We start from the raw sequence: 19,233 nt of genomic DNA, 5'->3' as shown, positions 1-19,233 counted from the left end.
GACGTTTAAAATAACACTGGCACTGTTTGGGCAAACTCTAACGCCATTTAAATTTTAAAAAATCTCTTGTCGCCTGGGTCACAAAATGTTACCCAGCAGACATTTCCTGCATTTTATTAACACATTTACTGCCGGGAACCCACCTGGTGGGCGCTCGTGAACTTTGTGTGTTTGTGAACCCTCTGGACGGGTTGTTTTGTACGCAGCTATAGACCACCGGTTTCTGGGGTAGTGCGCCGTTTTTTGTCTGGCAGTGAATGTGTTAAGAAACTTTTTCCGTTCAAATATTATCGATAAAGGAGGTAAAGAGAGACAATAATGATTGTTAGGTTGTGTCTGTCACGGTGTTACTAACACAAGTTGAATAATAATGTCATAACAAAACATTTTGTCTAATCCCACATTCGCACAACACACATCAGCTATTATGACATTATAAAATTGTTTAAAAAATATCTGCACCAAAACTCATTAAAAATTATATGAACCTTTTCACTGGAAAAACGTTCTTAACCGAGTTTTTGAATCATTTTAAATGCCATGTACGGCTGGTAATAAAATCTTTCTGCTGTATCTTTTGCATTCAGTAAATCGATGCATACATTACATCTCTGCCTTAAATAAACCTAAAACTGTGCTATTTGAAAAACTACGATTATTCCCAGTTAATCATCCTTTTTGACGTAAATGAAACTTGCATGAAACTATAATATCAATCCAGGAATATAAAGAGTTGTTTAATTCTGGGTGCTAGTGTACAGTCAAGGTACCGTCACGGACACAGTGCCAAATACAAGGTGATTTTTGAGCCGTGAACGGTAACCACATTTCCCGATAAAGCTTCCTTAACCCATTAGCGTTCATTGTACCCACTTGAGTACACCCGGGTTACGGCGTTTGATTCGATTTTCTATTGTTACTCTACGTTACAGCATTAGAAAAATGGTGCGTTCCTAAAAGTGGGCGTAGGTGCTAATGGGTTAAACCAACGCGGAGCGCTATTTAAAATCACAAATAATTAACTCTTTAATTCATTAACAGTTAAAAAAAATCCCTACTTATCACCCTTACTAGTCACGCGACTTAATTGCAATGTAAACGACGATATTACTTTTTTATAACGTTTCCAGGCAGCAAATACAAAGAGGTTGAATTGAATAATTTGATTAATATGCTGTGTGTCCGTGACAGTTCTATGTAACAAGTAGGGTAACCATAAGACTCGGTAAATGTGAGTAATACATTAATTAATTATAACAAAATACGTTTACAAATTGTGGAATATTCTACGTCATGTTTTTATACTAAACGTATTTCTAATCTCAACATCACGGCACGAGTTTATTGCTCAAATTGCAAGTTGCTTAGTGTGTATATACTATGTACACACTCTGTACATATTTATAGCGCTTTGCCCGTGGCGATTATTAATATCCTGACTGTACAAAGTTGCTCTATATGTATGTTGTCGATTTTCTGAATCGTTGATTGCGATTTATAAATTTGCTAAAGTAAAAATTAAGTATTGTCTTAGCTAGGAATTTTGGCACTTGTACACAATGAAAATTGTTACACGCATTGTAGGACTTGAACTTTTTTATACATTAGTATTATTTTAATGTGAATTTGAGTGACAGTATGCAGTAAAAATACGTCAACTGTATACCGATATTATTATGGTTGTATCTCGATCAAAAAATCTGTCTATGTCAAAATAAGTCACTATGTCATTGTCAATTGTCAGTGTTGTTTTCATGAATGTCAAGATTACTGATGTGAAGTTGCTTTTATGCAGTTGATTCATGTGTTAAACAAATTTTTTCTAATTAAAAAAATAACTACGCAAACATACGTATAAATACAATTTGTTGTTGGTTGTTTTTTTTGCAACCTAATCACACATCAGATAGTATAGGTTAGGCAATTTTACTGTAGATGTTATAGATAATTAATTACCAGTATTGATTTCCATCCAAGTGGGTTGTGTGATTATCATACCACAATGAATCTCCAGTGTTTTTGGGTGAATCAACTATTTTTTGTTGTAATTATCTCCCGTTAGCCAGGCGACAATAGTAACATGGTTTGTTTAAAGAAATGTACCATAGAAAAATAAGTTAGCATACAGTGCTCACACCATAAATAAGTTTTCTTACCAAAAGGCTTATTATTTTCGTAGTCGACATCTAGCGTCAAGTTGCGCATTTATCAGTACTGCTATTAACAATAGACCGATTAACCTATCTATTTTCAACTCTTGCTTGTAATATTATTTGTTTTTTTTAAACAACAAATCGCTACGTTGTTAGTTTAAATCCAAAATATTACATAAATGTTATTCAATAGTACATTACGATACAAGTGCGAAAAATAGGAAATTCGAAACGAGTGGCGATAAATTAAAACACGACCGAAGGGAGTGTTTTAAATCGACACGAGTTGCGAATTACCTATTCGCACATGTATCGTACAACGTTTTACAGTACATATGGCCCTTTAAATGTTCGACACAGTAACGTAATATGCTACTTCTCGCACTAGTGCTATAAAGTAGTCCCATATGTACTGTAAAATAATTTTACAAATATTATTGTGTTCATTGCCAACAAAAACAACCATAATAAATTTACAAAATCGCTACAACTTATGCCGTCTATTGGCGAATTAAGTCAAACTGACAAGTGCTGAAGAAATTCATAATATTAAAATATACGGTTTCAACAGGTGTCAAGTAGCGGTACTGATAAAATTGGATAAAAATTTTATTATTTCTCTATGGTTTTACTAACATGCTAAGTAGATTACCCATTATGGAACAGGCATAAAACTGAGATAAAAATGTAAATACCAAGTCAACAAGTGACAAGAAAAAGTTGATTCACCCTTTTATTTTAAGTATTTCTATTTTATTTAATCCGTGGTTGCTATTTTAATTATTTTAACGATTGTGTCATTCCAATTATGCCGATTCCTCTTTATTATTTAATTTAAAAGACTGAAAATTAAATATTTAGTTTTAATATCAAGCAGTCCATCTTGGTAACTTTGAATTCTCACATTTTAAAATATAATAATAACTATCATACTTCACAAGAGGTAAGAAATTTTAACAAGAAGAAAACATACCTCTAACAGTATAAAAAAATGTGTTCAAAGTTACGAAGATTTTCTGTAACAATGATCAATATTTTTTTACAATATTTAAGTGGATTTAATGATATAATTAATTAATTAATAAACTCTGAATAACGATTAAGTGATCACGATGACAATGAACGGTTTTATCGATTAAATTATAATTTTAGTTCAATAGATAATTTTAAGATTTTGTTAGGCTTAGTTTTATGCGCTCAATTTTTCTCAAATAAATGGCTTTAATGAAATTGTTATCTTTTATTGCACTCCCTTAGGTAGTCGCCATCAGATATATCGGAGCGGCCAAGGTGCTCACAAATATCTGACACCTCTATTGCCCAAGCGATTGTTCGTAATCAGTTATTTTTGAGCACATTCATCATTTGTTTTAGAGCGGCCGCACATAATGGCCACTAGTCGCCGTCACCAAAGAGAATTGATTGTAATAGAGAGGTATTCTATGAAAAAAAACGTGCTCTTTATTTTGACATCCAAAACATGGCGCTGTACTGCGCCATGTTTGCGCCAATTGTCAAACGTCAACTTTTGACAACCGCGAAATGTATGGAGCTGTACAGCGCCACCTCGTTGACCTGTCAAATTCGAAGCACGAAATTGTCCCGTACATTTCATGCCGTTGACGGAAAAATGACGTCACGCTACATAGAGTTGATTCCAATTAGTCTTTTCGCAATAATGAATAATGTGTCAACCTCTTTAGTTAACTAATATAGAAACTTGACCAAAGTCTTATTGTCACAACAAATTAATAGATTGTTAGTTTATTATTTAAATGATACATATTTTTGTTTTTTAACAGTGTAACAAGTATTTTTTTACGCGTCGTTGTAGTTTTTTTTTGCGTTATGTTAGCATGTCATAAAAAAAACTGGCTGTATGTGAAATTACGTCATTTTTACGTCAATTGCCGTCAAAATAAACAAAGTGGCGCCATCTTACCGGGCATCGGCTAAAGGTTGTGGCGCCATCGCTCGAAACGATACCTTTGGCCTTTGATCTATTAGATGGCGCCACTTTATGATATTTAACACATATCAGTGAAAGAATAAGGACCAAAATCAAATGAGGTTCTAAAAGTTTTAATTATGTGTCGAAAAATGGCAGTAAATTTACGTCGCTACAAAGTTTTCTTTGACAATACACCTCTATTTCAAATTCTCTTTGGTATCCTGTTTCGACCCTTAAGTGCTTATTACATCCACACTTTATCAGGCCCGACGTCGGACCCGAGTAAGAATATTTTTCAGTTTCACCAAATATCAGCAGACCGTTAACAATATTTGAAATGTAAAAAATGGTTCTTATGCAAAAATATCCAATGATGAACTTATTTTGGCAATTAGAGATAAAGTATTTTTTACATTTCAAATATTGTTATAACGATGTGCTGATATTCCTTGAAATGGAAAACAATTATGAAGCCCGACATCGGGACTGATTTCGGGTCCGATATCGGGAAGTGTGGATGTCAGTGACGCTTTAGTTATTTTTGTCCCACGGGAGGAAAAGTAGGACATTGCGTGCCGCGTGTAAAATTGTCGTATGATTCCTCCCGTGGTGCGCATACTATTTTTTTGCTCGACGGAGGCGGAAAGCGGCATTTTCGTTTAGCGCAGCGGGAGCAAAGTTGACGCTTTCCGCCCGAAGGGCAGAAATATATATTTTTGAATTGGTTTAAGTAATTTGGAAAAATTAAAACCAAGTCATGGGTATTATATTATTTATTCATGTATATTTAATATAATAATTGTCCTCAAATTTACAATAAACGCCCATCCCGACCGTCCACCGGTCCAACCAACATGTGATGCTAATAGTTACTCTAAAAATTCGATACTTTTATGATAACCACTTTTAACATTCCATGGAAACATACAGTTGATATTTGTGCGAATACAGTCCACGCTTAATGATATAGTGATAAAAAAAAGCCACATTAATCATAGTGACTTAACTCAAAATTGTTTTTAACCTTTTGAACGCTTTCTCTCTCGCATCAAAATATGGCATACACGCCTACATCTCAACTAGTGAGAAACGAATTTAAACCTTATCTGTCAACAGTAAAATTGCTTTGACAGCGTCTGCCATGACCCCTTTAGTGGTCGTTGGCGTGGTAGGCACTTCAGTGGCTCTTGGCGTTCAAAGGGTTCACGACCACTTTAGTGGCTCTTGACGTTCAAATGGTTCTCGACCACTTTAGTGGCTCTTGGCGTTCAAAGGGTTAAGTAGGTTGAAAAATATATGTGCACGATACGGTCGGGCGTTGTTGTGCATATTTTATATTTAAGCCACAGCGTCCGCTGTGATTGATTTGACTACCCACCATGCTCTGTGCCAAAGAGAATTTGAAACAGAGGAATGTTGAAGAAAACTTTGTAGCCACGTGAATTTACTGCCATATTTCGACACAATTAAAACTTCTAGAACGCCAATTGACTTTGATCCTTATTCTTTCACTGATATGTGTTCAATTTGTTGAATATCAAAAATTGGCGACATCTTACCGGGCACTACCTAAAGGTTATGGCGCCAACGCTCGAAACGATGCTGCATACCTTTGGCCATTGATTAGATGGCGCCACTTTATGACATTTAACAAATTTAACACATATCTGTGAAAGAATAAGGATCAAAGTCAAATGGCGTTCTAAAAGTTTTAATTATGTGTCGAAAGATGGCAGTAAAGTTACGTGGCTACAAAGTTTTCTTTGACAATACACCTCTATTTCAAATTGTCTTTGTGTGCACATTGCCAATAAGTGTATAATTACTTTGAATTGTCACAAAATGAGTTCAACATTTATTTCCCAGCTCTTATTTAGAAAACTATATCATTAAGCGTGTGAAAGTAACTGCATAACATTGAAAACTAAACTAAAAATAAAATATTATAATAATCAACTAGAAATAAATTTTAATCGTAATTATTGCTTTTAAATATCCATTCATTTAAAATAAGGGGAAGAGCTATCAAAATTAATAGAAATTATATACACTCTACATGATATTTAAAATAAATTCAAATCTCTAAGGGTTTATTTTTCAATCCATAGATAAATGTATCTAATAGAGAATCAAGCTAACCTAACTGCACCGTGTTTGATAACACAGAGTGTAAGTATTATCATGAACGTCTTCTATGAAATTATGACATTTAAAATAACATACTCTGTGCTGTCATACACGGTGCCGAGTGAGCTTAGTCTGGCTATGAATATTTCATCAGCATATTTTACAATTTTAGCAAATTCAATCGCTTTCGTGATAATAATTTTTATATATAATTCAGCCTATACACGTCCCACTGCTGGGCACAGGCCTCCTCTGATGTGCGAGAGGGGTCGGGCTATAGTCCCCACGATAGCCCAATGCGGATTGGGGACTTCACATACACCTTTGAATTTTTTCGCAGATGTATGCAGGTTTCCTCACGATGTTTTCCTTCACCGAAAAGCTAGTGGTAAATATCAAATGATATTTCGTACATAAGTTCCGAAAAACTCATTGGTACGAGCCTGGGTTTGAACCCGCGACCTCCGGATTGAAAGACGGACGTCATATCCACTCGGCCACCACCACATTCACCACGCTTTCGTGAAATGTATTTAATTTAACAATACTTTATCTGGCATTTGAAAAATCACACCAAATTGGTGTCAATTGAATGATTAAAGTAAACTTTTATATAAGTAGTAGATGAAAAATAATTCTAAAAACGAAGTACGCACCAGGAATTACGAAAGCACGTCATATAACCACAAAACATGTATAAAAAAATCTACTCGACATGGATATTAAAAACGCAACAAAAAATCACATACTCAGTGTTCCGGCCAATGATAATATTCCAGACACAAAATGTTGTACAGTCAAGGTATTAAATATATACACAGAATGTGCTAAAATATGTATACACTGCCTTAAAGTATAGGCAATAAGGTCGTGTATACATATTTCTGGCACTTTGTCCGTGTCGATATTTAATACCTTGGCTGCAGAACCGAGTTACTTTTTTTGCATTAATATCCATATGGACTACATATTCGGGGATTGTTTTGAGGATTTTAGTTTACATTGGTTACCAGGATCGTGAGGCAATTTTATTTGATTGGGGGTCATAATCATAACCGCCGAAGTAAGAGCGAAGATAACTACTTTCCAGGAAAATATATTTTAATTAGCAATTTTGAGCATTGGTCCCAATGGCGTTTTTTTATGCGGCCCTCGCTCTTTCTACGGCGGTGTGGACTGCAGAACTAACTAGTCCAGTTACATATATAGGAAATATGTCGTACCTAAATAATAACAAGAAAAAAATAACGTTGGAAAAGATTTATGCATTCAAGCGCATCGCACACCTTGCTTAATTCAGTGGTATTCATCACACTTGCTCGAAAAAGATCTTATTTCATGCAGGTATATTTAAGGATAAAGGAATACATGCCCCTGAATCCCGCGGGAGTTATAAATTGTGACAAAAAAGGTAAGTTTAAAAAAAAATTGTTACCAATTCATACGAACCAAGTAGATATAAAGTTTTACTTTTAAAATTTAAGTTTCAGTTCTTCTGGTTTTTACTTTTAAGTTAATAATATAATTTATTTTTATTGTTTATGTTAAAAAATATTTAATTTTATTAGTTTAATAGCGGTTTAAAATATTTTAACAGAATTTTCAATCGTGGCTGAATGCCGGATAGGTCTGTGCCTTCGATGCCTAACATGTCAATTATAATGCTTAAGATTTAGTTTTCTTCGCAACAGTGGTGAAAAATATTGTGTGTAACTCCGGGGGTAAGAATATTATAACTTACCCCCCTCGTTGCACAATATACTATAAGTACCTTTACAATTTAGGATTCTGAATAAAGTAAGATGTGTGAAGCGCTTGAGTCTAAGCATTTAAAAACAGTTTTGACCGAGACTTGTACGCCTGACGACGAAAGACGCCAAGTGATCGCGATTCTTTAAGCGAAATTGAACTTTATGGAGTCCAAGTCCATATTGCATTGGCGAAGCTGTCGGCTGCGGCCGTCGTTGGCGTCCTTGGCAAGACTTTCCGATGACGGCTAAAACCGACTGTGGCGTCAAAAGGTTAACCGTCAAAAACATTTTAGAATGTTGAAATGTGTTTGTAAACCTAACTTGTTATTTCCACTCCTACAAAATAAAAGTAGCTAAATATTTTATCTTGTTAAACACAAAACATAATTGGGACTATTACAATATTATAGCTGCCTAATACACAACTCAGTTCTACCAAAAATACTACATTTGGAATGAAATTAAATGCAAAATTTACCGAATTGTGTAGACAAGTGGAATTTTTTACATACATATTTAAAATCTCATAAATAAGAAATTAAACGATTTAAAGCCACCTTAACAAATTACACAGAAAACATTTGTAAAGTGTTGAATGGCCAAATAATACATTTCGATAAACATTGTAAACACAATCTACCTAAATAAGTACATATAGTATACATTTCACACCATTCTTTTACCATTTTATAATATACAATGCCTTAACACGATAAAAAGGTACTGTATTCATTGGAACAAATAAGTTTAGACTTAAATTAGGACTGAATCTTGGAGTGCACTCAACAAGGCTTAGGGTATTCTAGACACAACATTTAAGACCTTTTTTAGCCCCAAAAGTTATAAGCCTAGATTTATTTATACCACGAAAAAGACCCAACGACAACACTTATTTTACTTACCTCTATGTTTTGACACTACTAAGATTATTATCAGAAGCTGGTATAAAAATATTCTATCGTAACACCAAACAACTAGTCGAAGCTACAACCTGCTTTAAAGGTACTAATTTTATATTTCAACTTCATACCGGATTTAGCAAAACTTACCAGAATTTGGAGTAAAACTGAGCCATTATAATATTGCACATTACCGTACTTTACCATAATATTAAATAAGTCGTTTGACCCATGAACTTGTCGTCTGAAGCCGCGTTTGCACTTACTGTTCTGAGTGAGAGCGTTCGTTCGGTAAATGGAAACATTCGCTCCAATAGAAAAAGGGAAGAGCAAACATTAGGTCAAAACAATGTTTGCTCAGAAAACTGACTGAAAACGCTGCTTGACTTAAATTTCTGGGTCGATAAGCAACGACAGTACCTCTTTTAGTTTAGGGCGAATGCGAATTTGTTTTTACTTTAAATCTTTCTGAATCCATGCAATTATTATTATATTTTAATATTTTATTGAGCGATCTCAAGAAAACGCAAATGTCCAAACTGATTGAAGAAATATGAAGTAAACCTATTCTCATTAGTAGTATATATAAGCTAAAACCAGCCAATGATAATTTGGGAACCTATTGGTACTAATAACATTCAAAAGTTAACCATCTAAAACATTAACTTCGCTACATCATAAAAACGGTTATTATATTTCGTAAAATCAAAATCTCAACGTTTACGTTTTTTATATTGAGCTTTCCGATTATGCCCATATTGTATATTTAATTTGCCTATAAGATTACTAGTTCGCCGGACGATATCGGCCTGTCAGTTACTCGAAAACGCTGACAATCGCGATCCGATATCGGTATTGTCGTTCGCTCGCCGATATCGTCCGGCGAACTGGTCCGCTGGGGCCCTTAATGACGGTCTAGGTTTCCATAATTCCATTTAGTATTAAGACATGGCGGTGGTGATAAAAATGGATCGAATCACACATTTAGTATCAAAATGACGCAACAAAAAGTGCTCATCAAAATTCAATCGAAATAAAATATTGAGACCTATTTCTTTTTCGGTCATTGGGTATATCAAACGTGAAACTATTCTAAAATCATGTTTCAAGAAACGTTCCCACTTAGAAATACGTTCTGTGTTTGTTTGATGTAAAAATGTTCATTTCTGCATGAGTATAGACATATGATTTATCTTGTAATTATATCGTGTAATATGGCAGTATACGCTATTATTAGACTAACATGCATCGAAATACAAGAATCACCTTTGCAAGCTTTCGATCAATTGTGATATTTAGCACGTTGAGAGCAGTTTAGGCGGTATCTACATAGTGCCACCTTTTTGTCCCTATTTCTATCATGAAAACGACTTAAAACCGATTAAATAATTATCAAGACACATCAGGTTCAAAAAGTAATTTTTAGTATTAAGGAAATTACAAGGAATGTACAGTACAGCGTATATATATAGCGTTTGTAGCATTTATACAGACATTTTTTACACTAAAGTCAACTTTAATAACTAATTGATGATCATTTTCTAATAATTTCCAATCTATTGTAAATTTGGCTCAATCAAACAATTACACATTTTACTATACATATAGAAAATATGTCGTTTTTGACTAATACATACCTATTTCACTAATCTTAAGGCGCCCACTGATTACCAGTTCGCCGGACGATATCGGCCTGTCAGTTATTCGCAGAAGCTGACAATCGCGATTAACTGACAGGTCGATATCGTCCGGCGAACTGGTAATCAGTGGGCTCCTTTAGAAAAGTTCCCAGTTTCGTCAAATCGGACTAAAGAGCACTAATTTACATATACATTTCATAACCAAAAAAAGAAAGTTTAAGGTCCAATTGCACATCGCATACGATCTTATGTACATGCATACATAATATCCTCTGATATAAGCTGATATGCACCACTGTCGAACTATATACAATACTACTTTAATAATAACGATGCACCTTTTTTCGCGCATATTTTTGTCGCGGAAGCGTCGCCAATCATTTCAATCAGTTGGATATATGCAGGCTAATTCGAACGCACACTGCGTCTCGCCTGCACCAATACATGTATGGACAACATGTACAAGCGAAATGCGTGATAATTAGATAACATTAGTAAGTATTTCATGTCAGTGTACGTTCGAAATGGCCTTCTTGTCTAAAAGGGTAGTTGGAAAAGTATCTACTTTCAGATTTGACCGACAACTGAATGATCAATTGATCAAATTGTTTGAAAACGGTACATTATTACATTAACCCCTTGATTCCCACCGACGCGATATCGTATCAGTTCGATAGCCATTCAATTTAGTCAAAATTCCAGGGTGGGTTTTTGCAGACAATTTTTCCCATGGGAGTTAGGTAAAACGTAAATATTTTTCAAGTACCTATGTGGTTATAGGTGTCGTGGCTTATGTGTAAAGAAACTTATTGATGCAACTCACTTGTGATGTGAAATTTAGAAGCCATGCAGGGCCGTCCCTTTGAGATGCAAGCAAAAGGGATGATTTAGGTAATTTTTTGAATAGGTTCCTTCGTTTATGTACTGTTCAAAAATCTCAGTTATAATAAAAAGTGTGATTGGTTTCTTGAGCATTTCTCGGTCGACCCTGCGTACTTTTGTTACATTATTAATATCAAACCCGTAGTAAAGGTCTTCTATTTCTAATATTAAATCATTTAGATTTTAGAGCAATGAAAAAACTAGACAAGTCCTTAAAGGAAAAACCGTTCTTTCCCTTTTCATAGTAAAAATAATTACTATATAATTAAATAGTTTGGGAATGAAAATGACGATAAAAAATACTATTAAATTAAGTAGGTTAAAAAAGCACAAAATTGAGCATATTTTTCCCAAACAAACAACTCCATTGCTCAAAAACCTCAACCTAACCATTCTGGCATGGATCAGCCATTATCCAATATCATTGTAAAAGGTTCTGATTAAACTGTGCCCTATTGGGAGCAAAATTATTGTTCAAGTTCATGTTCATTGGCTGCTGGTATTGGAATGACATTGGCATCATATTCGGTTGTTTAGCGGGGCTATTTGGGCTAGACTTTAACTGATTTATAGTAGGTGCAGGGCCCGCTTTAGGCGACCTAGGGGCTAGCAGGTTGTCTAAATCTAGGTTGATGGCGCCGGTGGTATCGGCCCAGGTTGCCCCGAGCTTGGTTGCGGGTTTGGTAACCTGGTTGGTTTGGTTGGTTACCGTTGGTTGCAGGAAGTCGACGGGCGTTGGTTGGATACCTGTTTAGGAGATTTTGATAAATAGGCTGTTTTTTTAATCAATTATTTCTTCTTGTGATTTTTTAGTTTGTTTTTGCATATTAACAGCATATTTACAATACACAATGATGGATAAAATTTAACATTAGATACAGTATGTACCATTTTATGTATATATACAATCTTGGTAATTTTGAACGGGTCGAACAGGCCAGGAAAAAAGGGTTCAATTTATTTTAGCGTAAATTAGAGGTCATCCATAAATTCCGTCACATAAATTTAATGATTTTTTGTCCCCTTCGTCCCTCCTTGTCACATCTGGTCACATTTGGAAAACCTGGGGAGGCCCCCTAGTGTGACGTCACATATTTCGCGATTTATTCTATAACGATATCGGCAGTTCTAATTATTTATTATTTCAATAAAAACATGTTTCATAAAAGCAATATTTGAAATTTTATAACACGAAACCAAGGTATAAAATTACATGAATAAAAACGATTATCATTGCAAAATCTAGTTCTTTAACTATACGAATAAAAAAAACAATTTTCGGCTAAAGATGAAGTTAAAGTGGCGTCAAAAATGTTGTCACTCCCCGCTCCCCCATGTCACAACATGTCACATTTTCTTGAATCTCTCCCTCCTCATAAACGTAAGATGTAATTAATGGATGACCCCTTATTGTATACAGGGTGTTATTTAGTCACCTGCAATAATTTACGGGGTGAATATATATATATATTTCGCGATTTCGGGGTTGGTCCCATAGTAAAGGTTGCTCAGTATGACCTATATATTCACCCTGTAAATTATTGCAGGTGACTAAATAAACATCCTGTATATCAATGCAACTCTTTAATATCTGACTATATATATACACTTTTTATTTATTTTTAGGCCTAATATTAGTTTAATTTGTAAGGCATTGTAATTAGACATCCGAACATTCAGTTACCAAGATCATTTGAGATTGAATTAACACTAAAAAACATTAAGTCACCTAAGTTAAGAACGCTCAAAACTACAACAGAAAAAATCAAAACACACAAGACTCCCAAAAAAACATAAGCATGATTTAAAATGACGTAGACGTAGAGTTAAAAAAACTTTATTGTTTAAAACTTCACGGTGGGTACATTTTCAAAACTACCAATAATTCTTAAGTAAAATTTTCATAACCAATTAGAAAAAAGTTCATAACATAACAAAATGGAACAGTTTAACATTTTTCTAAATAAATCATTACATTTAGAATGTTCGCATAAAACACCTATAACATTTAATTTTATAGACACCAACCCTGACATGCGTTTAAAACTACTCCTTAATTCATAATTAGAATAATTAAATTACAATTATCTTAAAGATCATCGCCAAAGTCAATATTCATCAGGTATTTCTGGATTAACAGAAAAGTATTATTTGTATGGTATCGTTATTTTTTTAATAAGTTTTGCAAATTTATTTATCAAATTTATCATTAAATAAAAATAACCAAAATTTTTGTTTTCGGGTATTGTAAAAAGGAACTAACAATTTAACAACCAATTCACTGCTGTGGCGTCTTTATACAAGATACACACACACACACAACACAACACATAGCAACATAACACATACACATACACATTTAACATAGTTTTTTAATTTTATAACACCAGTTAATTCAATGTTTGAACAAAGCATTTTAGAACATGCTATCAAATATATGTATAACATGTGGGTTTTTATAATTTTAAATTTTAATGGACATAAATGGAACATTTGCAAAACAAGCAACTCTGAAACATTCACAAAAATATAGACACAAATAAATTATAACAAGCATTAAAATCATATAAAATTTGCCATAGCAACCTTAATAATTAAACGCTTTGTAATGTGTGCCAATATTTCTTAGGTCTACGTTATATATAACTTATAACTAGCTTACATACAGTTACTACTAATAATCAAAATGGCCGATATCGAGTTGTCTATTTGAAAAGTAAATTTGTGACTTTAGACATATATAATTGAAGGTCACAACTTTAAAATAGCAAGTTTAATAATTAGAACAAATATCAATTCAATTCAGAACAATAAAAAAGAATAATAGCCTACAAAACTATAAAAACAATTACGCATGTTGTATATGATTAAAATTAGCAGTGACACAAGTAAAACTTAATTTATATTAGTGACATTAGATCAGCCAGACTTTAAGATATATTTCACACATAGTTATCTTAGTTATGCAAACTAACTTACTTTATTTTCTAAATTCACAACAAAGATTTTCTTTTATTACTAGAGCTGACCTAAGATTTAATTTCTTATGTTTACATAAAAGTCAACAAAATCAAATTTTAAACTGAATAATGTTATCTCTTTCGAACATGTCACTTAATTTTACACTAGAGCAATTTTATGGAGTTATGTGTGTAAAATAACACAATTTCGTCCTTCGAATTTGATAAACGAGATCGTACATAGCTTAGCATTGTACTTAAGAGTTGCATGCGTCCATAGGCTGCGAAGACTGCTTACCATCAGGTGGGCCGTATGCTTGTTTGCCACCGACGTAGTATAAAAAAAATCAAATTGTGTAATTCAAAACTATCATGTTATCACGAAATCTGTATGGTATTGCACTTAAACATTGCACTGGTTTTCATATTTTGTGTAGGCAAAAAAAAAATGCCATGACAACTTTTTTCTTGACATGACAAATTCAATAGCCATCACATTAAATTCAGTCATTTTTTGAAACAATTTCAGTACCCTATCGTATTTAACCCTTTAACCTTTTGAACGCCACGCCTATCGCACGCGGCGCGTAATCGTGAACCTTGTCGGTACGCATGAAGGTTGATATTGGGCTGTAGCCGCGCGCGTCATATGACGTCTTTGGCGGTCAAAAGGTTAAACGCCACGGCAATCGTGTGCGGCGAGTCATCGTGAACCTTGTCGCAATGTACGAAGGTTGATATTTATAACAGTTAACGTCTTTTGCGGTCAAAGGGTTAAATTATAACTACAAATTATTGCACAGCATTTCTACTACGTGGCTTTTCAAACATTTAGACTAAGAGTAATTTACAAAATAACTACAGACAATCTTACATTATTGTATAATCACACAAAATACGTTTTTCTTACAGCTAAGTTATTTTTAGATAAATTCAGAGTCATTTGACATCAGACGTTTGGGCTGAGCCAGCGGCTTGCCATTATAGTATAGCATAGCATAATATAATAGTTTTTATTTTTCTACAGCTTGGTCGACGGTAGCGGAGTGGTGGTTTTATCGAGACAAAACATGGGACTAATTATTCAAAACTAATATATTTGATACAAATTAATAACTTTTGTTATTTATTTAAAAGAGATTTCACAGAATTTTAACAATAAACTATAAATAATCTTAATAATAATAAAGACAAATAAACGTAAAGTAATTTAATTACTTTAACTTTATTTGTAGTCTTACTAATATATTATTAGTAAAGACTACAAATAAATATAATCCCTAATGATTTTAATTTCATTGTAGGTAATATACCAATACCATTTATTGTTGTTGTCAGACGAGATATAAAGATGTTTGCAATAAGTTATAATTCTAGACAGTTACTTAATAAAATATATTTAGTAAAAAAGTAAAAATTGGTCTCATTAGTTTTATTTTAAAATTTAACGGAATCATAATTTGGGCGCCATATCTGCAATAGAATTATTTAAATAACCAATGTTGCAAACAACGTATAGCACCCGTAATTCGTTCAATACATTTTAATATATTTTACTAAATTTAATAGCGTTTTCACTTAACTGCGTGGCCGGTACGCAATCCTCGCAAAACTGACGGCCAAGTCAAATACAATTCAGTTGCGCTTTATAGTCCAAGTCAAAATGAAAATGCCCAAGCATTAAGTAAGATTAATAGATTTGTTTTGTCTCAAAAACCAACCATAGCGAACGAATTTACTTCCGCACATTGCGCAAATACGACGATATCGTCATATCATTCGTCCAGAACACCTCGTGATTGCACAGCAACTTCGAGCAGCGGCTGCATTTGTCCTCTACCGTTTCTGGCCAAGCTGTATACAAATTCTAATCCTCAAACTGCCCTACATTACGCAACCGACAACACAAGTTCTTCTCTAGTAGAGAAATTACTTGAGCTGCGAATATCGCAGTTTCCGATGCAGGACCGTTCAATCGTGTAGTTATATCTACTTTTATCATATCTTCCAACCAAGCCCGAAGTTCAGCCATCGGTTTAACGAACTCGCTCAGCAGTATAAATTTCGGTAAAGCTATAATCACACTAGCCAACATAGCTATAACGCATGATTGTATTTTCGGGTCCGGTGTGTATCGGAGATATAAAATCATTTGAACCACATCCCAGCAGTAGCTCGGGCATTTAGGACAGTTTTTCGACGCTAGAATTATGTTCCCAATCACTGACAAGTATTTGAATAGCAGAATGTTATCGATGTCTTGCTTTTGGTTCTGATGGCTTAGAGATAACTGTCTTATACCAAATCCACCAACTAATGGATAGAAGAAACTATCAGCAACCGCGGCGAATTGATTCTTTTTAGCTTTGGCGAATGGATGTGGTCGTTTTGAGTGGAAATATCTAGTTTTCTGTATAAGTCTGCGTCGTATGATTTCCTCTGCTGAAGCGTTCTCTTCCTCTTGATTTAAAACATCAGGTTTAACTAATTTTGGTTCACTTTGAGGTCTGACATCGGCAATTCTATTGGCTGCTTCAGAAAATACGTCTAGCATGAAGATTTTTGTCGCAATAGAGTATCTTCCGACGTCTGTATGAATCTCTTTGCAAATATGTTCAGCACAAACTTTAGGATGACTGCATAGTATAGCAACAGCTGTATTAAATTTGATGTTATCGAAATCGTCAACATGGAATTTAGCATCCAAATGTATGAAGAGGTCTAGTAATTCTGTAGCCAGTTTTGGATCTTCGTTTTTGAGCTGTTTAGTGATTAATTCTTCAGCTGATTCCACTGCTGTTTCGAATATTTCTGCATCTTTAGCTTCAGTTATGAGCTCTATTAAATCTCTGACATATGCTGGTTTATTTTTATCAGCAATAGCTATGTCATTTGACATATCGTAAGGTTGCAGATCGTCATCTGAATCTAAATCCTCTGACAAAGTCTTGCTTTTATCTAGAGCGTCAAGTTTGACTGAGATAATCGTTTTGACGATTTCTTTAGTTTGCTCTGGGCTTTTGACTGCACAGGTCATTATAGTGTTATTATGGACAGGTCTATGGTGTTCATCTATCACTTTCATAGCGATTAGATCGAGAATTCCTTTCAAATCTATGGATTTGGGCTTGAAATCTTTTGGTATCTTTCGTTTTGCATCTATTATGCATTTATGCGTTAATTCTTTGAGCTGATTATGTATTTCAACGCAACTTGGTCCCATTTCTTTATAATCAAAGCTAAGATTTTCTGCAGCTTTGTCAGTGTCATCTAATTCTGCTAATAATTTCAATATAATCTCAATAGTAGCCATACCAATACACCTGAATGCTTGAGACATCACATCAAGATGTTTTGACATGCCTTTATAAAGGACAGTTTTTATTTCATTTAACGACCAGTTTTCTTTGTTTTCAGTGTGAATCATAACACAATATTTGATAGCAAGAATCAGTAATTGTGAAGTGTACATATGATGTGTTATGTCTCTTACATTTGAGTGTTTCACATCTGACCAGACTCTACATAATTTCAGAACTAATTCAGTCAAAACCTTGCTGTCTTTTGTTGTTGATAAATAATATATCAAGTTTTCTGGTATAGTGGTATCTTTGTAGTCTTTCGGCTGAATGTATAAAGGTATTCTATAAGTCAGTATTTCTTTCCAATCTTTATTTTGATCAAAATTGTCTCCAAGCACATGTAAAATTGTTTGTTCGGAGTTTTTATAGTCTATAGGTGATCGGTATAGCAATGTCAGTGAGATGAAATCTATGGCTTGTCTGTTTAAGTGGAAGAACATTTTATGTATGAGTTTCCGCCTGATGAACATAGTATCAGTTTCATTGGTCGACCAAGCAATAAGTGTGTCTATGAATTTAAATATGGCGTCCGAATTTCCACTCATATTGTAATCGATTATCACTTTTGACACCAAAAACGACAAGTATGAAATATCATACTGTATATTCTGTGCGTAACTTGACTCGGTCATAAAATCCATGCTTCTAATTATGTGAAAGATCAAATTGTAAGAATAGTTCTCATGCGAGAAATTCTTAGGTGTATGTTTCTCTAATTTATTAGCAATTCTTTCTGGTAATGTCACCAAAAGTTGAATATAGCTCTCCCATTCATTTTGCTGTTTATACCGCTCACTTACATTATCAAATTTGACACTACTACAGTCAATAATAGCGATCAAAATTGCATCACTTTTGACATAGTCTGTCAAAATTGACACCAAAGCGTTTAAAATGACTTCGTTACTTTCATTTTTCAAAAACCCGCATAGAACAGCAAGTGTTTCTTGACTAACCTCAAAACTTTCTTCAACGGTGAACATGGTCGAGATTTCATTCTTGAAAAGCGGCCAGGATGCTATCAAAACACGCACTACACTGCTTAAACACTGCACAAATACTTCTAAAACTTCACTGTTGAGGGATTTTTCATCAATTCGGCTTAGCTTTTGCACTGTGATGGGTCCAGGGAGGATCTTGAGAACTTCTTCGAGGTGAGAAGCCAGTTTTTTCGATTGGCTGGCGGAGCTCACTCGTTCAACTCCATGTAAAGCGTCTACAAGTGTTTTCAACTCTCTTCGGAGGTCCGTTTTCGTTTTTTCATTTTCTGGAAATGGAAAATACCTGAATGTGCCCAAAACTGTATTTACACTAGTTACATTTATGACACGTATCATGCAGACAGGAGTAAAGTGTGTTTTGAATGTATACAAGTAGTAAAACGATAGAAAAGTCGCAAGCAGGTTTTCAAAAACGGTTTCTTTTAATTTTGTTACGTATTAAACGTAAGTTGAAGCTTGTAGAAATCAAACTTCCGTAACGCCAATTCATTCAAATATAGAAAATAA

At 34.1% G+C, this 19,233-nt stretch overlaps 1 protein-coding gene across 3 annotated transcripts in view; it reads right to left on the bottom strand.

Annotated features, from left to right (window-relative positions):
• Positions 1-4,862: 4,862 nt before the first annotated feature.
• Positions 4,863-19,233, bottom strand: part of LOC133529701 (clathrin interactor 1) — a 52,473-nt gene continuing 38,102 nt past the window's right edge. For 2 of the 3 annotated variants that reach the window (XM_061867487.1, XM_061867488.1), the window contains one exon: positions 14,913-18,992. In XM_061867487.1, the coding sequence (XP_061723471.1) occupies positions 16,231-18,992 (2,762 nt within the window). In that variant the 3' untranslated portion in view covers positions 14,913-16,230. Of the gene's footprint in view, positions 12,151-14,912; positions 18,993-19,233 lie in introns of those variants that run through there. The other variant, XM_061867489.1, reaches the window with a different exon arrangement.

The sequence above is a fragment of the Cydia pomonella genome, chromosome 21 (genome assembly GCF_033807575.1).
Source record: "Cydia pomonella isolate Wapato2018A chromosome 21, ilCydPomo1, whole genome shotgun sequence".
Taxonomy (NCBI): Eukaryota; Metazoa; Arthropoda; class Insecta; order Lepidoptera; family Tortricidae; genus Cydia; species Cydia pomonella.
This window is presented reverse-complemented; position numbering and strand designations above follow the sequence as displayed.